General features: G+C 42.1%; 1 protein-coding gene and 1 long non-coding RNA gene across 4 annotated transcripts; one reads left to right on the forward strand and one right to left on the reverse strand.

Annotated features, from left to right (window-relative positions):
• The first annotated feature begins 4690 nt into the window (after positions 1 to 4690).
• LOC146661428 (uncharacterized) lies at positions 4691 to 7641 on the forward strand. Of its 2 annotated transcripts, none has more exons than XR_014913605.1 (5): positions 4691 to 4984; positions 5485 to 5553; positions 7194 to 7264; positions 7383 to 7420; positions 7503 to 7641. It is a non-coding gene; the product is annotated as an uncharacterized LOC146661428 (long non-coding RNA). The 2 variants fall into 2 exon arrangements; XR_014913606.1 differs by having other exon boundaries at positions 4711 to 4749.
• A 7387-nt stretch (positions 7642 to 15028) lies between these two features.
• Positions 15029 to 22195, reverse strand: LOC146661429 (uncharacterized). 2 transcript variants are annotated; one of them, XR_014913600.1, is made up of 3 exons: positions 21997 to 22195; positions 15421 to 21733; positions 15029 to 15157 (listed from the first exon to the last, which is right to left on the reverse strand). XR_014913600.1 is itself a non-coding variant. In XM_085421457.1 (2 exons), exon 2 carries the CDS (start codon positions 21521 to 21523, stop codon positions 15665 to 15667), a length of 5859 nt encoding a protein of 1952 aa, XP_085277583.1. In that variant the 5' UTR covers positions 21524 to 21733; positions 21997 to 22195; the 3' UTR covers positions 15035 to 15664. The 2 variants fall into 2 exon arrangements, 1 of the variants encoding a protein (XP_085277583.1); XM_085421457.1 differs by having other exon boundaries at positions 15035 to 21733.
• Positions 22196 to 24626: the final 2431 nt, after the last annotated feature.

Raw genomic sequence — 24626 nt, forward strand, 5'->3', positions numbered from 1 at the left:
AGGTCTCACTACCACCTTGTAAATCTTCCCTTTCACTCTTGTTGCTTTCCCTCTGTCACTCCTTACTCTCGTCTGCACCCGCTCCACCCTGTCTGCACTACATTTCCCCCTGCTTCCCTCCCATTCACACACGTGTTGCTTCTACTGACCTTCATTCCTCGTCTCTCCAAAGCATACCTCCACCTCTCCAGACTCTCTTCCATCTGCTCACTACTCTCACTACACAACTTTCACAATGTCATTTGCAAACTTCATGAAATTAAGATATATAATAGCTTATTTACAGGGTAATCTTTGTAAACAGGCAGCTTTCTGGTTGTAGTCTGACATTACTTAACAATCACAATTGAGCGGCTTTAGTAGCATGAAAGTTTACAGGCCATATGAAGAGCACAAACTGCACTAAATAGCTGTGAAGTGTTATCTGACAGTAATTAAGCTTATTAGCCTTTAGTTACACTGGAATCCCGTACACCCACGCACTGTTTTGAAAAAGAAAGAAAGAAAAAACACAGAACAAAATTGAAAAAGATGTTGTAAAGACTTTTAAGATGACTTTGCTTTTTGTATGAATGAGTGAAAAGTGAAAAGCTTTCTTTCAATTCATTGAAAATACCTCTTTTATTTCTTCTTTTTTTTATTTGGTATAAAAAGTGAAAAGACACTCTTCCACTTCAGTACCTCTGCATACTGCTCAAACAACAAGCAACTCTTCTTGCTGTGAGACAGCAACACTGTGCAAACTACTGTGCTGCCCTAGCGTGTGGGAACAATGGGCTTTGATTGTGCAGAGGCCCTCAATGATGGGCTCACCACGCAACACACAATGAGACATAACCTGCGGAAAAACATAATTTACATATCGTTAGCTTGATAGCATAATTGCCTAAGTCATTTTTGGCCAATGACATGGGCAGACGGACAGGATGATGCAGCAGTGGTAGGGGAGTAAAGTTAGGCAAAAATCTCAATTTGACCAAAAAATGACTTAGGCACTTATGCTATGAAGCTAACGATATATAAAATTGATACACACATACTAACAAATTACTGACTACTAACATTAGTCTGCATGCGTGAAGTGGATGTTGTTTGGTGGTCTGATCAACACAATTTTACGTACCAATCAAATGTCAATCACATGTGGTAAAAAAAACAAAAAAAACAGAGACACGTGAATTTGCATTTATGAAATATTAGAGGAATATAATGTAGTTGTCTGCAAATCCTTTGCTTTTATCGAACAAGTTTAAATTCATTATATTATAAATCAGTTTACATAGTATTGTGTTTTTCAGTAAGAAGAGGATGTTTATCCTGGGACTGGATGTTGATGTGGTGGATGAGTTCAAGGACCTGGGCAAACACATCAAAAACAGACTGAACTGGGAGATCAACACAAGGTTGTGTACAAGATGGGATGAGCAGGCTATATCGCCTAAACAAGCTGAGATCCTTCAATGTGTGCAGAAAAACGATGGAGATTTTCCATCACTCAGGGGTGATGAGCGCAGAGTACATTGTTGTGTTGTTCAGCTGGAGACTGGATGAACTGATCAGGAAGGCCAACAATGTGACTGGCAGCTTCAGACTGGGTGCTTTTGAAACTGTGGTGGGAAGAAGGTCCCTGAACAAATTGTTATCCATCAGGGCCGCTTACAGGACAAGTAGAAGAGCATCTTTCATATCACATGCACCATATAGCTGTTTATATGGTGGGTATTTGAATGATGCTATTATTATTTTGTTTATATTAATCATCATTTCAACTGATGTAACAAAAGATTTTTCCCAAATATGGCATAAATAGACAATCTCTCAGTCTCATATGTGAAGCAGACACAATTTTAAAGACAAACCAACCAGAATTCTTAATGGGATACATTCAGAGCCGAGCTAATGCTAGCCTACACTTTGAATTGTAGTACTGAATTTCAGAAGTGGAGCCACACCTCATGCACTCGCCTTCCAGTTCTCTGTCTATATATACCTCCTGCAATACAAGCTGCCCCCCAACCCACTTTTCAATTCATTCACCTCTCATTAGTACATAGGGATCTGCCTGGCCCAGAGCTGCCGCCAGTCCCCTCTGAGGACCTTCCCGAAATCATAACTTCAGTTTATGCTTACTCCATCTGCCATTACCTCCTAGAAATCAAATCTAAATGAGGATGTGGTCCCAGCTAGTGAAATATTGTTTATCATGAGGGGAAAGACATAACAGCGCTATAAGGACTCAAAACAATGTTGTGTTTATGACTGCAAACATTTCAGCGAGCACATTGTGTCCCCATGTGACTACCTGTCTATCGGGCAGTCCCTTCTCCCAGCCACTCATCTCCTTGTCTCTTCGCATTGAGTCTGCATGAACATTTATGCAGAATTTCTGGAAGTGGTGTTAAAGATTTTTGATTTTTTTTTTTTTTTTTATGTACACAAAAAGAATGTGTTTTGCATATTTTTTGTTAAGATATTAAAATCAATCTGCTGCCATGTTTCTTTCCTGGAAACGAGAAAAAACAATACATCTTCAAATCTTCTCAGAGGGCATTTCTGTACAACATTAAATACACGACTAAATGAGCAAGAATCAAAGCTAAACTTCAATTAAAACAAATGGTTATTATTTATTAAGTGCTTAAGCTCCATCAGGGCTGCGAGTTTGCCATTTGATCAGATTTGACTGACAGCGGCTGTCAACATGAGCAAACTAAAATCTAACCACAATCTGATGGGTGTTCAGAAATACGTAACACTGTTAAACTGTGCCCTACAGTCAGTAAACAAATTAGAGACATGAGGACAAAAACACAAATAGAGAAATCTGCCCATGAGATAAGAACTTACTCATTGCATGAAGCTGAAAGAGACAATAGGTTTTCAGGGTTGCCAAAGTATTTAAAAATAATTGTGTTTCTCAAGAGATTCCGCTGCATTAGGTGTGTGCATGTGTGCACCCAGTCCATTTGGGTCTGCTTTTAGGAACCGATATCTGTGGACACACACATGATGCGGATATCAGTGGCTCATTTGGAAATAAACCGATGCACACAGATCAGATAAGGAGCTTATCGTGTCGTGAGGCCATCTAGTAATTAAAACAATGTTTGAATAATCTCTAGAGAACACTTTTTGTTATTAATGCAGTGTGTTTTTTGGTCACATAATGACATCTGTGTCATGCTGATATGATATCTGTGTCAGTCTCCTGAGCACACAGTCTGATAACCCATTCACACAAAGCTCACAAATTCATCCTGAAAGCAATACCTTTGCCAAAGGTGCGCCTATTAAAGTGACACAGCATATATCCACGAAAAGAGAAACAACCCGAAACACGACTTTGTCCCCCAGAATGAATTGATTAATTGATCTTTTTTTTTTCCTGCCCTCCTGGAGAAGCATTCAATTAAAAATGCAGGCCTGAGTGGAAGGCAACAGCAGTGCATGAATCAGCTCGTAACAAAGCGGGATTGATAAACAATAAGCTGTCAGGATGATAAAATATGCCTTTAAAGTAAAGAAAGGTGAGTCTGGCACAAACTCAAAAAACACAACTGCGCGCGCACACACACACAGATGCTACACACACTCCTGTGGAACAGATGAGACAGCTCTGCTTTTGAATTGAAGCTGCCCATCTTTGGTCAGCCCATAAAATTCCCCTCAGAATCACAAGTCTGAACCGTAAAATTCCCCGTGATAAAGGGAATATATGACAGCCTCCCTCCTTTCTACCTCCCCCCCTCTATCCCCTCTCTCTCTCTGAGGCTGCTGTGGATGGGCCATCCCCTTTGAAGTGAGAATAGAGCAAGGGCTTAACTCTACTCTGGCCTGGCTGACTGACTCCGATTCCAGGAGGTATTACCATGCCAACTCTTTAAGGTGAGTCCGTGCTCCATCACCTCTGGACCACAGGGGGCTTCTGGGTTAACGCGCAGAAATTGAAGTCGGAAAGAGAAACCCGTCTGTAGATGGTGTTTTGGATGTACAAACAAGCCTAAGTGGGAAAATATAACGAACCAAACACAGAGTTTGTGCGCACATTGTGTATTTTAGTATCCATAGTGCACATTTAATCCAATTTATCTACCTTTCCTGAGGTGCCCTTTATATTATTAAAACACCAAACAAGCCTCCAAACAAGCAGCAGTAGTAGGAGGGGATTGAAGGAGTGGATTACATGTTATTACCCTCTTTTCTGGTGACATCTCAGGATGATTAAGGAGGAATTAAGTCCATCCATCTCTGACTCCACCATTTAAACAACACAATACTTTATTTACCCCACATCCCACTTCCCTTCTCGACATGAAAACACATGTAATCTATTAGGCACGCTCATGACATACACACGAGACTTAATTGGTTAATACCCCAGCTGATCCAGACAAAAATGTGACATCTCTGGAAGCAGACTCAACTCCCACTCGGTGTACAACCAGACGCACACTGTAAAACCCAACAGTGCATCTTACTAAAACAAGTAAGTTGTTCTTACTCAGTTCTGAAAAATAGTTAAAGTAACTTTCATGAAGTGTGTTAGGTAGACCCAAAAGTATACATATGATATAATAACTTTATTGTAATAAGTACACATTATGTTTTTGTAACGTTTTAAGTACTGTTGCTTTAAACTGTTTAAGTTGTGCTAATTCATTTGTATTAGTCATCATCCACAGCCCCGCCCCCAGTGTTTTGCCTGGACTTGTCGGCCATGAGACAGGAGCCTCGTCAAGAGAGTGGAAAGTACAAGATAAAGTTATTTTTATGTTTTTTTGTTAATGCTTACTTCTAGCATACAAAACGTACATTTATCAGACTGCTTTGTTTTAGTTGTACTTCGTTGTAATTTATCAGACTACTTTGTTGTAGTAGCTCGTAACTTAGCTTGCCAGCACACAATTCCCGCCTAGCGCTGTATGGAGTCTGCCTTCACAATTAAAAAAATTAACGGTTGGTGGCTTGTTTCAATCAATAGTTGGTAAGTAGTCTGATTTTTGCAAACTGCATGCCACAAAACCTTTGGTAAAATCAGTGTTTACGCTTTTCTGACTCTGACCTTTATCAAGTTCAAATGTAGCCTACTTTTGACACAGTGAAAATAGTAGAAAATTTATTTAGTGTTCATTTTAAGAGTTTAACGGACAAGTTCGCCTTCACAAATTTTGAATATGATGGTTAGTGGCATTTTGGTCGCGAAATAATTTACCTTTTCAAAGCTGCACTGCACCAAACCTAAACGTTTCTGACTCTGTACTTTCCAAGGGTTAGCCTATTGTGTACTTCACTTGTGTAAAATTGCTTTATTATTTTATAACGTATAGAGTAGTTGACCAACCTGAATTGAAAATGAACTGTAGTGCAAGAATAAATCTTACTGTTTTCCAAGCTTGTGTTATTCAGATTGACTGTTTTTAAGTGAAGTAAAAGTAAAAACTGTTCTGCTAGCTTTCTGTCCTCATGGCTTTTGTGTTATTACAGTCTGACGATTGAAGGAGCAGTAGCATGCCGAGAGATCATCCAGCACTGCACTAAAGACAACCAGTAAAGGTGATTTTAAAACGATTTGGTATCAAAATGTGGAATTGCAAGTTGTGTAGTTTGTCTAGTTTTTCTACTGCCATAAAAGTCATGTTGTTGAAGCATTATCGGCTCAACCATGGTCAGTACTCCACAATTTCACCCTTACCCTGTCTCTACAACACATGCATGTGTACATTTAATACATTTAATTCATTAAAGATACACATGTCAACAATGCACACTCCCACGCAAAGAAAAGACGGTTCTTATCCAGATTTGAATAATTATGGATTTTGTTGCTCTATGTGTAATTTTAAGCAGCCATTTATTGAAAGCCAAATGTTTATCCATCTGAGGGGGCATTTAAAACGAAAAGAAACTGTTCCATGTCCTTTCAAGAACTGCAATTTTAAAACCAATGTCTACTCAACCTTCAATGCCCACAAATGCAGAGACCACCAAAATTCAACAAGTTACGATGAAGGCATTGTGCAAAGTGTTATAAATGTAGAACAAAAAGATGACATGCAGCTTGATTCAATAGAGTCATCAGATGACAATCAAGTGGCATCCACCAGTGAAATCAGTGGAATTGAGGGTTTAGAAGAGCAGTTGCAATACAATCTGGCTGGATTTTTCTTGAAAATGCAGACCCTTCTCCATGTGTCCCAGAGAGCAACACAGGAGATTATTGAGCATATTGATCAGTTGTTTTTGTTATCACAACCTTTGGTTAGAAAATCAGTTGTAGATATACTGAAAAAGCACAACTGTACATATACGGACAAACTGGTGGATGAGATTCGTCAGGCAGTTTCTGATAGTAATGTTTTACATAAATGTGTCACATCTGAAGGACCGCTATCTACAGCAAAGAGGAGGAAATCATATTATGAAGAAAATTTTCCATATGTCAAACCTGTGGAGTATTTAATTGAATCGTCAAAGCACACTTATATGTATGTGCCTATTCTCACATCTTTGCAATTGTTGTTGAAAAAAAATGATGTGCTTGAAGAAATTAAACAAGCACCCACACAGATTCCTGGACATTTCATGTCATTTTGTGATGGATCCTACTACCAGGAAAATGTTCTACTGTCACAAGAGGGACAGAAATTGTCAATGATACTTTATGTGGATGATTTTGATCACAAACCCACTTGGTACCTCAAAGAAAATACATAAAGTCTTTGCAGTTTATTGGACACTGGAAAACTTTCCAGTTAAATCTTGTTCTGCTCTACACTGCACCCAGCTTGCTCTGCTGTGCAATTCCAATGATGTACGCCAGTTTGGGTGTAAGGAAATGCTGTCACCACTCTTAAATGATCTGAAAACTCTTGAAGAAGTAGGTGCCTACATTGAGACTCTTGGTGAATGTCTTAAAGGCACTGTCTACTCTGTTGTGGCAGACAACCTTCTGCCCATGGACTTGCTGGTTTCAATGAGAGTTTCAGGTCTACATATTTCTGTAGGTTTTGTCATGCCACCCAAACAGAAATGCAAACAGAAAATGCTGTTACAGGGAATTATGTAATGAGAACAAAAGATGCTCATGATAATTATTGTGCAAGAGCTTCAGAATGATGACATTAAGGAAAACTATGGTGTTAAAAACACCTGTGTTCCTTCTGACCATCTCTCTTTCTTTCATCCTGTCACAGGCTTCCCACCTGACTTCCTACACGACCTGTTTGAAGGTGTCATTTCAGTGGAGTTGGCACATTGTTTAAAGGTTTGATTTCTAAGAGATATTTTAACTTAGAAGACTTAAACAGAGCAATTCTGCACTTTCCATACCAACATTCTGACAAAGTTAATCGCCCTCATCCAATAACCTCAAATTTTGCCAGGCGAGGGACCATGGCCAGCACTCTTTCATGAGACACAGGTAAGTACAACTATGTATATAACATTTGCTGCTCATATAGTATGCTGTGTTTTGCTTATAATATTTTTGGAATTCTCTTCAGCTCTACTTTGAATTTCATCGGATCACCAATCAGAATCTGCCACATGTGTTTTATGCTGCGCTGGATGATTATGCTCCTCAGCTGACTGGACTTTACAAAAAGAGGAAAACTGGACGGGTCGGTGAAAGGATGGAGCAGCTTTTGTTGGCATATGGAAAACAGGTATTTAAAAGATACTAATTATTATTCTGCTTGCTAGGCAGTTGCCATTGTTATGTGTTTGTTTATTTATATATATATATATATATATATATGTATATGTATATATATATATGTATATGTATATATATATATGTATATGTATATATATATATATGTATATATGTATATGTATATATATATATATATATATATATATATATATATATATATATATATATATATGTATATATATATATATATATATATATATATATATATATATATATATGTATATGTATATATATATATATATATATATGTATATGTATATATATATATGTATATGTATATATATATATATATATATATGTATATATATATATATATATATATATATATATATCGCCCGGATCAACAAGGTCCGCGTCAGGTGTTGAGGAACCAGGGCACCCTGACGAAAAGTGGGCTACTGGAACAAGAAGGCATCGGTGGGCAAGAGACGAAAACAGGGCGTTGTTGGAATGCTACTATGCAAGTAACCCCGGCGGAAGGGGCTACATGAATAGGATGAGGGACCTATGGATTCTTCGATACCCAACATCCACAATGACGGCGAAACAACTAGTAGCTCAGTGTTCCAACATTCGAAAGAAGGGACTGCTCTCACAGCTAGAGATTGACGAGGTACAACACAAATGCTACGGCAAGGAGGAGTCAGGACGCCAGGTCAGGGGGGAGATATCATCACCCCCACCCGAGATTGGGTACATAGCCCCAAGTGCGATAGGAGAAGGATCGTTGAGTGCGAGAGGAACTGACCTGAAAAATAGGATCATGGCCAAGCTTGAAACCTGGATCCCGCGTAGCCGGTTACCAAGATTACGTGAAGTACCCTCAGAAGGTCTGCTAGATGATGTTAATGCAGCACTACGGACAATACCTACAACCACGATTACCGACACTAACAAGCTGATCTACAATACGGCAGCAGTGATCAGTGAGATGCTTGGCTACAAGTTGAACAGCGACAAGGGGCAGTACCCTCCATGGAGAAGGAGGCTAGAGGGCAAGATCAAAGTAGCACGGAGGGAGGTTAGCCAACTAACGGAGTTGCAGAAAGGTGCGACAAATAAGGTGCCTAAGAAATACAGCAAGCTGTCCATACCTGAGGCCTTGGAAACTGCCAAGCAAAGACTCACAGCCTTGGCCAGCCGCCTGAGGAGGTACACCAGAGAGATAGAAGGTAGGAGAATAAACCAGCTGTTCTCCACAGAACCAGCAAAGGTGTACTCTCAGTGGCAAGGGAACAATAAGAGAACAGCACCACCAAGGCTGGAGACGGAGCAATACTGGAAGAGCATATGGGAGAAGGATGCAACCCATAACGGCAATGCTCAGTGGCTAGAGGATCTGAGGGCTGACCACAGCGACCTCCCTGAACAGGGTCCAGTAACCATCACAGTGGCAGATATCCAAGAAAGGGTCTCCAGTATGAAGAGTTGGACAGCACCAGGGCCCGACATGGTTCACGCCTACTGGCTGAAGAAGCTGACTGCACTCCACGAGCGTCTGGCAGCACAAATGAACCAGCTGCTAGTTAACGAGAGACACCCGGAATGGCTAACTGAAGGCCGGACGGTCCTGATCCCCAAGGACCCCAAGAAGGGACCGGTCCCCTCCAACTACCGACCAATAACCTGCCTCAGTACTACATGGAAGCTCCTGTCAGGCATCATATCGGCTAAGATGAACAGGCACATGGGTCAATACATGAGCGGGACACAGAAAGGAATTGGCAAGAATACCAGAGGCGCAAAACACCAGCTACTGGTAGACAGAACAATCAGCCGAGACTGCAAGACCAGACTGACCAACCTGTGCACTGCCTGGATTGATTACAAGAAGGCCTATGACTCAATGCCCCACAGCTGGATACTGGAATGCCTAGAATTGTACAAGATCAATGGGACCCTAAGAGCCTTCATCAGGAACTCAATGGGGATGTGGCGTACAACACTAGAGGCCAACTCCAAGCCCATAGCACAAGTCACCATCAAGTGCGGGATCTACCAAGGAGATGCTCTGTCCCCACTGCTGTTCTGCATAGGCCTGAACCCCCTCAGTGAGATCATTAACAAGACTGGCTACGGATACCGACTACGGAACGGAGCAGTTGTCAGCCACCTCCTGTACATGGATGACATCAAGCTGTATGCCAAGAGTGAACGAGACATCGATTCACTGATCCACACTACCAGGCTATACAGCAATGACATTGGAATGTCGTTCGGACTGGAGAAGTGTAGTCGGATGGTAACAAAGAGAGGGAAGGTAGTCAGAACTGAGGGGATTGAACTACCAGAAGGCAACATTGCAGACATAGAGGACAGTTACAAGTACTTGGGGATCCCACAGGCGAATGGGAACCATGAAGAGGCCGCTAGAAAAGCTGCAACCACCAAGTACCTGCAGAGGGTCAGGCAAGTCCTGAGGAGTCAGCTGAATGGTAAGAACAAGATCCGGGCCATCAACACGTACGCCCTGCCCGTGATCAGGTACCCTGCTGGGGTAATAGGCTGGCCAAAGGAGGAGATAGAAGCCACTGACATAAAGACAAGAAAGCTCCTTACCATGCATGGAGGGTTTCACCCCAAATCCAGCACCCTGAGGCTGTACGCTAAGCGGAAGGAAGGGGGCCGGGGACTGGTGAGTGTCAGCACCACAGTCCAGGATGAGACAACGAACATCCAAGAATACATTGGGAAGATGGCCCCAACTGACCGAGTGCTCAGTGAATACCTCAGGCAGCAGAAACCCAAGAAAGAGGAGGGAGACGAGGAACCATCATGGAAGGACAGGCCCCTGCACGGTATGTACCACCGGCAGATAGAGGAGGTGGCTGATATCCAGAAATCCTACCAGTGGCTGGACAAAGCTGGACTGAAAGACAGCACAGAGGCACTAATCATGGCAGCACAAGAACAAGCTCTGAGCACAAGATCCATAGAGGCTGGGGTCTATCACACCAGGCAAGACCCCAGGTGCAGGCTGTGTAAAGATGCCCCAGAGACAATCCAGCACATAACAGCAGGGTGCAAGATGCTAGCAGGCAAGGCATACATGGAACGCCATAACCAAGTGGCCGGCATAGTGTACAGGAACATCTGTGCCGAGTATAACCTGGAAGTCCCGAGGTCAAAATGGGAGATGCCCCCAAGGGTGGTGGAGAATGACCGAGCTAAGATCCTGTGGGACTTCCAGATACAGACGGACAAAATGGTGGTGGCTAACCAACCGGACATAGTGGTGGTAGACAAACAGAAGAAGATGGCTGTAGTGATCGATGTAGCGGTTCCGAATGACAGCAATATCAGGAAGAAGGAACACGAGAAGCTGGAGAAATACCAAGGGCTCAGAGAAGAGCTCGAGAGGATGTGGAGGGTGAAGGTAACGGTGGTCCCCGTGGTAATCGGAGCACTAGGTGCGGTGACTCCCAAGCTAGGCGAGTGGCTCCAGCAGATCCCAGGAACAACATCGGAGATCTCTGTCCAGAAGAGCGCAGTCCTGGGAACAGCTAAGATACTGCGCAGGACCCTCAAGCTCCCAGGCCTCTGGTAGAGGACCCGAGCTTGAAGGATAAACCGCCCGCAGGGGCGTGCTGGGTGTTGTATATGTATGTATGTATATAAATATAAGGACACAAACGACATCTATGCAACTAGAACAGCAGTTCTGGCCGGCCTACCAATGTACCTCAGAGATTTTCAAAACATGCAAGGTACTTTGGTATTACAATAATTTGCACATTTGAATTTAAAAAAGGTTGAAAGGAGTTTATAAGTCATCTGGACTTGGGTTGAAAGTTGAAGACGTGAAGTTGAATGACTTATAAACTTCTTTCATCCTTGATTTGACTACCTGGATGAATGAAAAATGAACCTTCACTGTCAACTTAAAACATGTTATGATATATAGAATTTGAAAAACTGAAGAAAGGTGCCTGAACATTTGTATTTATGCTTTTAACAGAGATATTACAGATGAATAATTGTGCACTCTGTATTATATCTTAGGGTGAAATTGAGTTCTATGAAGCCATAGAATTGCTCTGGTTGCTGATGTCGATGAAGAGGAGGTGCCTGGAGGAGTTCCTTTCTCACCACGCCAAGTGTTCATAGAACTTGAAGATCAGTTTGTTATGACTCATCACTCATGGACTGATGCCCTGGTGTCTTTGTTTGGGCTAATCTATGCTCTGCATCTGAGCTATCCTATGAAGTATACTGGCTTTTTTGAGTTCATTCAAGTAGTGTTGCTGAAGCTAGACGATGAGAGAAAGCAACTAAAACCAAAATTGCAGACACTAAAAAATGAGCTTGTGCAGATGATGTTTGTTTTTCACTGGTCACTATATTCGTGCTTTTTCAGTTATCTGTGAATGGCTTCAATAGTTTTATTTGTTCTGGGTAATTAGCTTTCTAAAAGGCAATGTGGAGAAAGCTAAGAATAAGGAGAAAATCCATATTTGACGTTTTGTTTGTGATTGAAAAAAATCTTCACATAGTGTGTAATCTTAAGCTTATTTCTAAAAACATATTTTAGTTACATGGAAATCTTTTGCGAGATAACTGATAATTAGTCAATATGTACAGTATACTTTCATGCTTTATTTTTTAATTGTGTGATGAGTGCCAGTTCACTCGAGGTCTGGGCAAAACTGTTGCGAAGCCACAAATACCTTTGAGAATACTTTTTGTTAGTGACATCCTTAGTTCAGCTGTTTTCTATAGTTGCATTGCTGTAGTGCATGTGATTTCATTATTATACTAAATGTTACTTAAAATTGTGATTGTTATGGCTCTAATTGCCTCTAGACTATTGTTTTTTTATGATGTACACCTATGTATCAGGTCTACATGACTAAATTTGTGTTTTGTACATTTAATCGATTTTCAAAATGCTACAAAAAACATTCAAAATTCCCTAAAAGTGCAAGTTTTAAAATGCCTAATTATTTGTTATTTGATAATGGCTTTAGCAGTCATAGGTTATGACTGAAAGTATGGTTGTATTCATTCTGTATTTTCTCTGCAGTTAAAGTTAATAAAAACTGAATGGAAAGAATAATAGCTTGGTTTTGTGTTAATAGTACTTGAACCATTTGGTGCAATCGGTTTCCCCAATTGGATTAAGTTGTTTAAATACAACTATTTAAGTTAATTTAACTTAATTTGAATATGAGCATATAACACTTTAAATAAGTTTGAATAAATACAGCATCTTAGTACAAGAAATTTAATGGTTTAAGTTGAAACATACTAAATACAATGAGTAAATAAACATAATGCATTTGAGTTACATTATCATATTTGCTTTGGGTTCTTGGGACTCTAATAAAGTACTTAAATAACCCCAAACTGTTTAAGTTATAAAACTTGAATCAATTGGTGCAATCGGTTTCCCCAAATCATTTGAGTTAACTTAACTTGTCAGGTTTTACAGTGCACACATGCACATGTGACTACATGAAAAACCTCTTCCATAAACGTGTCAAGGGAAATGCCTGTGAAATGACATTTGGAGATGATGTAGCTGTCTCGATCTGTTGCTGAGACGAGCCTGTAAGGTCCCTCACACTAGCAGAGGAGACAGATGGGAAGAGACGGGGCAGGTAGGGGTAGGCAGAGGGAAATGCAGACCAAAACACGTTCTGAGAGGTAGGCAGGGACACTGGCACTCTGCATTAAAGTCATATTCATAAAGGTTTGATATATTTTACACCTGTGATTGGCTACAGAAATCTGTTATTAGCTTTCATTACATTTTTCATGCTTCGTGTTATTTCACTGTTCATTTGTTCTGTTCTCTGATTTTTTTCCCCACTCCTGCGTTTCATAATAGTGACTAAAAACAGATTAGTCTTTTGTTTTCTGATACAAAAAATTGCTTTGTACTTATTTTCATTCCCATTATAGGCAAAGACAGCAATATTATTTGTTGTATTCATGCAGCGAGTGAATAAATAAAACTAAATTTTGCAGCACTACATTAATTCCTTGGAGTTGCCCATATCTATTAAATCTTGTGAGTTCTGAGTCAATGAATGCAAGAGTCGCTGGCTGTGTTCAATACAAACAAAGAGTTTTGCAGGACTGAATGTTGTCAGATCAATACCTGCTGACTGATTAGCTTAGCCATAAGACTTCATTTAATTGATGAGACATGCTTATCTTGCCAATAAAGCATGTTTATGTTAATATGTAACTTTAATATTCATGCATCAGTGATTCCCCTTTAGCAAAGATTCATAGTCACGCAATGTGAACATAAAAGATAACCTGTCTTTTTACAATATAGACAAACGTACTCATCTCGGTTGCCCTAAATCTTGAGCAGTGCGGCACAAATCTGCCCTGGGGATGAATGATTTGCTCTGAGAGTCGTTGCCTGACATGGTGTTAGTCACACATATTCACAGAGCGAGGAGAGAGGGAGGAAGGCATAAGAGGAATATGATAGATTGTTAGATACAGTCATATGGGAAAAAAAAGTACATCCCGTGAAAATTGTTTTCTGACATATCTGGACAAATAAAATCATTTGATCCTTTCTGAAATGCCGCTGGTTGACAAAAAGTGTAATGTCAAACAAATGACACATGTAACTGACATTTCTTTATTATTTGTTATAGTAAAAGCCAATGAGAAAAAGGATAGCGAGTTCAGTCACATGGAAAAAAATTACTTGAATAATTTCACTGTAAGAACAATTATCTACAAAATAAAGCTGATTTTAAATGATGGCTGAGCTTTTGCTGTCCAAAGGGAACATTAAATTAAAACTACAGTTTTCCAATTATCAGACCAGACCATTTGGAATAACTTGCCCTGGACTAAAGCCTGATTGATTTATCAATTTGTCGATATTATCAGCTGATATTAACTATTTGTAAACTATCTGCTTCTGCATTTATAAATGATAAATGACAAATGATGATATATAAAAATCAAATAGTAAAGAAGAGAATGGAGAAACACCCTTCAAACATGTTATGAGTGTTAGTGTTGCATAGTTTCTCCACCAGAGGTCACACTTCTCCGGTTTGGACTCCACAAACAACAACCAGCGGATCTGAGCAGAGTCGGGCTTAGCATAAACAAGTAAATAAGTAACTATATATAGCAAATTTATATTGGATTTTTAAATCAGCAAAAATTAGTATCAGTCTCTATCCTGAACAGACTAATCTAATATAGCTTGGTTGTATGTGTTTTGCAGAAAGGACCGTCTTTGTTCCCTTTCTTTCTCTTTTGGAAGATATATATATATATATATATATATATATATATATATATATATATATATATATATGTTCTGCCCTAGCACTTAACTAGGCAGACAGACAACCATCATCCCATGTAGAAAAACCACACCGTTGTTCCTTTCTGGTGGATTTATTTGATTGGATGCATAGCATGGCTTTGTCGAAATACATGAATGGATGAATGGTAAAACTGTAAACAAACACAAAATATCCCATGTGAGCTAATATAAGCAAACATTCTTACAATTAGAAGATGCTATGACCTGTTACTATGCAAAGCAAAGCAGAACGAAACAAGCTAACAAGCTAACGTTAGCGGTTAGCTAGCGCTAATTAGCGTTTAGGCTAATGACTAATAAAGCACATCATTGAGTCAATTTGCTTTCTCAAAATATCACAAACAACACACGGCAGTTAGTGCTAACATAAAACACAACAATACTGCCAACTTACAGACTGTGCTGGCTTAAGAGGTAGCATAGGCAGGCACAGGAGTAGCAAACTGTCCTTCTCCCGTTAGACAGGAAGTAATGAGAAGTAGCACTTCCGGTAGAATGTCAAAATAAAATGAACAGTGTGCCAGAAACGAATAAAGATTGCATGAACTTGTATAACACTACATAACATGAGTGGTGACTCTTAAGGAGCCAGAACACTCCCCGCCTGACATCGGTAAGATGTCACACTTGTACCCAAACTAAACTTGTTGCACAGCAGCTGATACAAGAAGAACAACGTCTGTGACTGGCCTAAAGTAAACTTTGGCTTTACCATCTTTCACCACCTTGACTTCTACCTTCCTGACAAGTCCGTCACTACTAGGATGAACCTTTGCAATCACCCCCATGGGCCACTGATTTCTCTTCACGAGAGGATCTTTCAGGAGGACCACATCCCCCTGCTGCAGGTTTGGTCTGGTGGAATGCCACTTGCGGCGGCATTGCAGTGTTGATAAGTACTCCTTACGCCAGCGATGCCAGAAAGAGTTGGCCAGACTCTGAACTCTTTTCCACTGTTGCCTGTAGAGGTCCTTCTCCCCGAAGTCACCTAAGGGTGTTGGAGGTGCACCAACTTTTTGCGTGAGGAGTGTGGCGGGAGTAAGGATGCACGGAACATCGGGATCACTTGACACTGGAACCAGCGGCCGTGCGTTGATGATGGCGGCCACCTCTGCCATGAAGGTGATCAGGACGTCGTGCGTGAGGGGCCTGGAACCAAGTTGAGCGAGCTGGGAGTCTAATATCTTACGTGCCACTCCTATCATCCGCTCCCAACTGCCCCCCATGTGAGAAGAGTAGGGAGGGTTGAAGACCCAACTACATCCATGATCATTTAGGAAGGATTTAACACGTGGGTCACAAGGAATCCTTTTGTCAAACCCTAGCTCCCTGGAGGCTCCTGTGAAGTTAGTTCCACAATCCGATCTCAATTGCTTTGCAGGTCCTCTGACTGAAAAGAACCTGCGGAGAGCGTTAATGAAGCTAGACGTGTCCATCCCCTCTATGATCTCAAGGTGAACTGCCCTTGTGCTCATGCAGGTGAACATCACTGCCCATCGTTTGCTGCTGGCAAGTCCGCCCCGAGTACGACGAGAGGCAACAGACCATGGCCCGAACACATCTATGCCTACGTAAGAGAATGGAGGCTCAGCACTAAGGCGTTCTGCAGGAAGATCTGACATTTTTTGGAACTGTGTTACTCCCCTTAGCTTGCGACAAACTACGCATGAGTAAATGAGGCTGCTGATCTGGCGTTTACCTCCTAAGACCCAGTAACCTGCGGATCTTAAAGCACCCTCTGTAAGATGACGCCCCTGGTGCCTGACCCTTTCATGGTAATAGCGGACTAACAGGTTAGTTACATGGTGTTTGTGCGGCATAATCAAGGGGTGTTTTTCTGCGGACTCAAGGTCAGAATGAAGAAGGCGTCCGCCAAGCCTCAGGAGGCCTGATTTGTCAAGGTAGGGAGAAAGCTTTAAGAGAGGGCTTTTCTTTGGGATGTCCTTCCTTGACTCTATTTGTTTGAGCTCCTCTGGGAAGCTTTCTTGTTGGACTGCTTTTATAACCGTCTCTCTTGCTTGCTCAAAATCTGAGGTAGTGAGTTCATGACATATATGCCATCCCTTACATTGTCCGCCTGATTGCTTTACCTTAAAGGTGCGTGCAATGTGTGCCAAACGTGCAACTGCCCTGGTAAGGGACTGCCAGCTGGAGAAAGATTCTAAGTTTGCAGTCTTTAAACAGGGGTATGATGTTTGAATGGTGGCAGTGATCAAGGGACGAACTTCAATGTCTGAGTCGGGGTTTTGAAGTTGGAATGTACCTGATGAGTTGCTCTGTAAGGGCTTTAAGGGAAACTCCGGCCCTTTCAACCATGTGCTGGACAACAGTTTTTCGGCAGGTAGAGATCTGGATCCGTGATCGGCCGGGTTGTGCACCGAGGGTACATAGCCCCACTGAGTTGGTACTGTTGCTCGTCTGATGCGTTGCACCCGGTTGTTCACGAAAACGTGAAATCTTCTTGCCTCATTGTAGATATAGCCAAGAACGACTTTGCTGTCGGAGAAGAAGCGCATGTTACTAATCTGAATGTCCATTTCATCTCTGATTAGTTCCCCAACTTCCACCGCTAACACCGATGCACACAGCTCGAGCCTGGGAATGGTAAGATCGGGCTTGGGGGCAAGTTTGGCTTTCCCGAATATGAACGCAAACTCTGTCTCACCATTTTTGTTCGTTAACTTCAGGTAAGCCACGGCTGCAATAGCCTGGGTTGATGCATCACAGAAGACACAGATTTCTCTGTGCTTCGCACCAAGAAAGGAGAAGGAGCAGTATGGCCTTGGGATACGGATTTGCTCGAGTTGTTTGAGAGCATTCTTCCATTCTGACCACTCCTTAAACATGCCCTCTGGAAGAGTCTCATCCCACCCACAAGTCTCTTTTGTCAGCTCCCGCAACAGTGCCCTCCCCTTGATGCTCACTGGCACTGCAAACCCCAGCGGGTCAAAAAGGCTGTTGATAGTGGACAGAACACCTCTTTTCGTGTAAGGCTTTTCGGCTTGAGAGACTCTGAATGTGAAGGTGTCGCCTTCAATGTCCCAACATACTCCTAAGCTTCTCTGCATTGGAGGAAACTCTGTGTTGAAATCTATGTCCTTGAGCCCGCTTGCCAAGTCTACAGTAGAGAATGCTTTCATGACATTTGGGCTGTTTGAAGCTATTTTGTGGAGCCTCAGGTTGGACGCAGCGAGTAGCTCCTGTGTGTCTTTGAGGAGCTTAATTGCCTCTGACTCAGTAGGGAGGGATTTGAGTCCATCGTCGACATAGAAATGTCTTTGAACAAACTGTTTGGCCTCAGAATAGTGCTGTGTGTCGAACAGGTGTGCTGCCTTTCTCAGACTGAAAATTGCCACCGCTGGAGAGGGGCTGTTGCCGAACACGTGCACTTTCATTCTGTACTCGACAACTGGCTCTCTTGGGTCATTGTTGCGGTACCAAAGGAACCGGAGGAAGTTCCTGTGGTCTTCTCGCACCTGAAAGCAGTGGAACATTTGTTGTATGTCCGCTGTGACAGCCACCGTTTCTTCTCTGAAACGGATGAGCACCCCAATCAGACTGTTATTCATATTTGGACCTTTGAGCAGCACATCATTTAAGGACACTCCCTGAAACTTAGCACTTGAGTCAAATACCACCCTGATGTTCCCGGGCTTCTGCGGGTGATAAACGCCAAAGAAGGGCAGATACCAGCATTCTTCTCCTTCTTCGAGAGCTGGTGCTGGTTCGGCGTGATCCCTGTCAAACAACCCCTGCATAAAATCCATAAAATGTCTCTCCATCTCAGGGCGTTTATTTAATGTGCGGCGCAACGACTCTAAGCGGCTGAGTGCTTGATTTCTGTTGTTTGGGAGGTGGGTTCTCGGTGTACGGAAAGGAAGTGGAGCTGTCCAGCTATTTGCATCGTCTTGGTAAAAGTCTCTTTCCATAATTTCCAGAAAGGCTTGGTCCTCAAAGGAAGGGGCTAGCTCTTCGTCCTTTTCACTTTGCTGGAATATGTGTTTCCCTATTTGACATGAACTGTGAGTGTTCCAGGATTTGTTGTGTGACTGCTCTTTGACATGAAAGCTGTTTTGACAGGGTGTTAGGAGACTTGGACGCCCGTTCTCTAGAACACTCGTTCTGTATGTGCCTATGATGGCTGGCTTATGGGCTCCTCCTAGGCATACATCACCTACAATAACCCACCCAAGTGCAAGTCTCTGGGCAAATGGAGCATTGACTGGTCCATTCACTCGTTCATACACTTTGTGCACTTGTATTATGTCTCGGCCTAACAGCAACATAATGTCAGCCTCAGGGTCTAGGGGCTGCATATGATCTGCTAGGTGTTTGAGGTGTTGATGGGCTAGGGCAATCTCTTGCGTTGGTATTTCATTCTTGTTGTCTGGGAGTGAGTCACACTCGAGCAAAGAAGGCAGAGGAGAGCTGAACTGGCCATCAACAGACTGTATAAAGAGGTTCTCAGCTAAGCGGCCATTTGTAGTGGAAACCCCTGTACATGTCTTAAGTGTGTATGGCGCTAGGTTGCTCATTGGGATGCCAAAGGTGTCGAAAAGATTTGACTTCGCTAATGACCTATTGCTCTGGTCATCTATGATAGCGTAAACCTTGACCTTTTTGTCTGGATGCCCCTTTGGATAAATGTAGGCTTGACATATTTTGGAGCAGGAACGCCCCCCACCTAAGTCCCCACAAACTTGAGTGCATGCTGAGCTAGTCTCCAAGTCTAGGCTACTCTCCCCGCCATGCTCCTCCCTGTCCTGGTCTGGGGCAATGTTTTGAGCTTTTGTGTTTTGTGTCCATGGAGCTGGACCTGCATGCAGCGCTGCAACGTGTTTGTTGCTGTTGCACTCTAGGCAAGTAATCTCTTCCTTACAGTCTTTAGCTTGGTGAGCTGAGGAATTGCAGCACCTAAAACAGATGTTGTGTTCCCTGAGGTATGCCTTACGCTCATCTAGTGTCTTTTCCCTGAAACCTCTACACTTCTTTAACGGGTGCGGTTTCTTGTGGATGGGACACAGTTTGTTTGTGAACTCACTCGTGCTGCCTAAGTTTGGTTTGTGAGTTTTGTTTACCTCTGTTTTGTGGACGGCAACAGGCGGTCTTGACTTGGCAAATCTTGTATAGTGGTTGTCGTGAGTTGTTGGATAGGATGTGGGACCTGATACAGTAGACTTAAAACTGGGGTCGTTTCTCATTTTCGCTTCATCTTGTATGAAGCGACAGAAGAATGAGAATGGAGGGAAATATACATCATGTCTCTGCTTGTATTTAGTCCCCTCTGACATCCACCTGTCTTGAAGATTTGTTGGCAACTTATCAACTATCGGGGCAATGCCACGTGATGTGTCCAAATACACTAGCCCAGGTAAAGAGCCGTCTGATTTGGCTGCATCAATTTCAGAAAGTAGGTCGCCAAGTTCTCTGAGATTCTGGGGGTCTTTGTTTGACACTCTAGGAAAGCGTTCAAGTCTGTCAAGGAGCGACTTCTCAATAGCCTCTGGGGTGCCATAACATTCTTGTAGCCGTGTCCAAACTCGACGTAGGCCCTCTGCTGGATTGTTGAGATGGACAGAGCGTATACGTTTGGCATGCTTAGACGACTCTTCTCCAAGCCACCGGGTGAGCAAATCTAACTGTTCGCTAGGCTTTAAGCTTAACCCTTCAATAGCGTTACAGAAAGAAGCTCTCCATGCCCAGTAGTCCTCTGCTCTGTCCGTAAACTTTGTCAGACCGTCTGCCACCAATTCTCTTTTTGCCAGAAACTTAGCGAGATTAGCAAAGTCACTGTTCCCGTTGTTGATTTGCGTTGGCTGGAAAGGTGGAGTGTAAGGGGAAAAGCTCATAGGTTGCGGTGTGGTACTTACATACCTTTGGCCACATTTTTCTTGGGTATCAGCAGCTGGTGTCAGATGGCTGCCAATCTCATATTTGATGTCCTGTTGATTTACCTGTGGGACATATTGAGGTGAAGTGGCTGGATCGGGGATTGGACTGATGTCACATTGTTTTATCAGCGTAAAGTGTTTGGGGTCCGGCAAGTCTTCTCTGCGATGCTCTGGTGAAGAATATCCAAGATAACTCTGTAGTCTGTATGACTGGGTTGAAGCTGGAAGCTGGAGTAGAGCGTGAGAGTTCAGCGCTGGTTGTGAGTTCTCTTGACCCTGTCGTGATTCCCCATATTGTTTTTCTGACACACGAGATGACCACATTTCCCCGCTTACCTCCTCTGCTATTGCTGCTTCAAATACATTGGCTTCAGCGAGCGCAGCTTCTGCTTCCTTTTCTTCTTTTAGTGCTTCTAATGTAGCACTTAACTCTGCTTGCCTCATTTTCACCTCAATCTCCCGTCGTGTAAACTCTGCTCTGGCGCGTGCTGCTTCGGCCTTTGCCCGTGCTTCGACTGCTGCTTTGGCGAGTGAGCTGCGGGATCTGGATGTAGATCCAGAGCAGGTGGACCGTACCTCCAGCTGCTCCTCCTCTGCTGACAGCATAGTGGCGTCTGGGTCAGATGTCTGGAAGACTGCCTCCTGAAGTAGCCGTTTCGCCAGTCTTTTTACTGTTCTGCCCTCGCACTTAACTAGGCAGACAGACAACCATCATCCCATGTAGAAAAACCACACCGTTGTTCCTTTCTGGTGGATTTATTTGATTGGATGCATAGCATGGCTTTGTCGAAATACATGAATGGATGAATGGTAAAACTGTAAACAAACACAAAATATCCCATGTGAGCTAATATAAGCAAACATTCTTACAATTAGAAGATGCTATGACCTGTTACTATGCAAAGCAAAGCAGAACGAAACAAGCTAACAAGCTAACGTTAGCGGTTAGCTAGCGCTAATTAGCGTTTAGGCTAATGACTAATAAAGCACATCATTGAGTCAATTTGCTTTCTCAAAATATCACAAACAACACACGGCAGTTAGTGCTAACATAAAACACAACAATACTGCCAACTTACAGACTGTGCTGGCTTAAGAGGTAGCATAGGCAGGCACAGGAGTAGCAAACTGTCCTTCTCCCGTTAGACAGGAAGTAATGAGAAGTAGCACTTCCGGTAGAATGTCAAAATAAAATGAACAGTGTGCCAGAAACGAATAAAGATTGCATGAACTTGTATAACACTACATAACATGAGTGGTGACTCTTAAGGAGCCAGAACAATATATATATATATATATATATATATATATATATATATATATATATATATATATATATATATATATATATATATATATATATATATATATATATATATATATTTGTGTTCAACACAAAGTTGTGTTATGAGACCAGTGCCTGTTGACTGATTAGGTTAGGCAAAAGGCTCCATTGAACTGATGAGACATGCTTATCTTGCCAAAAAAAACATGCTTATGTTAATACCTAACTTTATCATTCATGCTTCAGTGGGAAACGCTACGTCCAGATAAACAGAATCAACCTTTTGGGATTTACTTACCTGGATGATTGAGCATACATCAAGACATGCTTATGTTTAACTTTAATATTCATGAATTAGTTATTTTCCCTTAGCACAGATTCATAATCAGGCAGTGTCAAGGTAAAGCACAGACTGTCTCAGACAAACATTGTGGTGGAAATGTTACGGTTTGGTATCGCTTCACCATCTCAAGGACTGGTCAGATTGCAGTCACTCATTCCGCTATGATATGCTTCAGATCAAAGAGTGCTTGAAGATGATGTGAGGCCATCTGTGAGAAGGCTAAAGTTGAACCAGAAGTGAACCTTTCAACAGGATAATTGGTCATAAGAACACTATCATATCCGTAAAGCAATGACTCAATAAGAAGAAATGGAGGAGCTGTGGCTGGGTAAAGCCACTGACATGTTCAGGGAAAAAGTCAATCCATGCATAAAAAATTATATACATTGTTAAACTCCAGGAATTCTCCATGAAAAACTGCACGAAGTTGATATTCAGTGGGAACTGATGAAAATCTGCAAAACACCAACAAGAATTCAGTTTTAGTTTTAGCTCTGTAGTCAACCAAAAAACCTCTATCTATCCACAACTGACTGGCAAATAGTTGCAAGAAAATTGGTGACAGCGAGGTGGTTGCAGCTACCAGGAGTCTGCACAGAAGAAAAATACTGGTCTGCAAATACTTGCCATTTAATGTCTGAGCATTGGAAAAAGGTTTATGCGAACTGGAAACAGAAACTTCAAAGCAAACGTGTCTTACTGCTGTAACAAAAACATTTCAAAACGCACAGATAATCCGGCACCTTCCATGTAAACTATCGGCTCTACATTTTTCCCTGGAAGTCATCGACTGGTATCTAGGCCTGTGTAACTGAGGCTTAACAAAGTGTCAGTTATTTGAGTGAAAGTTCAGTAAATGTAAATGTAAACATTAGGGCTAAGGCCCTAGTTAACTTTGCTAAAGAGAGAAACACAAACAATTTCAATAATTGAAAACGTTTTTTTTCTTTGCGGTGGTGTTTAAACATACCACCTATAATAATTGAAAAAACCAAAACCTTTCCATGCGATTAATTATTTTTTCACATAGCTTACATGGGTCAGTAAGTAGCAGAGACAGAGAGACTTATGTTTGCTTTAGATTAAAGGTTGCAGTTTAATATTTCCTGGGATTTGTTCAAACAGAGGGATTTGTTCACTGCAGTCCAGCCTTGGTGTTTGTACCGATGCGAGTGCTTGCTGTCTGCTAAATACAGTGGAATGTGGTTGCATACTGCTCTTGCTATTACAAGACTGATTGCAGCTGTATTGATCTAGTCGGCTGAGAAATCGACCTAAAATATGTTTGACATCATCTTCCCCTCCTCCCCAGTTTATCTCTTTCACACTTCGCCTTTCATGCTTTTTGTCATTCTACAGTGTAGGCCATTTTCCTTCACCTCAGTTCTTTATTTCCTTTTACAAATCACTCTCTCACCTTTCCTCTTCACTCTTGCTGCCATCACTCTTTTCACAAGACTCACCTTTCGCCCCATCTTCATCTATCTAGCCTTCGCCTCGGTTTACTTCTGGTACCACATCCTCTTGCATCTCACAAATTTTTGTCTTCCTCAGCCACCCATTCCCCCTTCGTTGAATTGCTTGATTTTTACATTGGCAAGCCCTGCTCAGTCCTCTCTATCCCCCCTTACAAAAAACCCCAAAACTTGTCTTCTTCTTTATCCCTTTGAGCTTTTGCAGTTTCCCTTTGGCAATTTGTTTTTGACTGCAACATTCTCACCTTCACCGCTTCCTCCTCTCCTCCCTCCCCCTCTGTCCCTACTTTCCTGCTTCCCTCCCAGGGTGATTAAGTGATGGTTGGGCTGGCACAGCTGGTGTAGTTGGGCAGGCAGCCCATCTTCATGACAGCTGTGCTGCAGTGTAGTTGCCAAATTCTTATTGGGGCAGTAGCACTGTAGTAATCATAACAACAACACAGGTCATACAGGCTTTCTGGGACTCACTGTATTATTGTGTAGGCATCTGCTGTGCTGCGATTATCTCCTGGGTCATTATATGGCTAAATAACGGGTGCAAGCCAAGGTGTAAAAATTCTTTCCTGTGTCATTTTCCCTTCCTTATTCATTCACACTTCCTTTCAG

Source organism: Rhamphochromis longiceps, linkage group LG10 (genome assembly GCF_057381845.1).
Source record: "Rhamphochromis longiceps isolate RC_006_pf linkage group LG10, R_longiceps_female_GT1.1, whole genome shotgun sequence".
NCBI lineage: Eukaryota > Metazoa > Chordata > Actinopteri > Cichliformes > Cichlidae > Rhamphochromis > Rhamphochromis longiceps.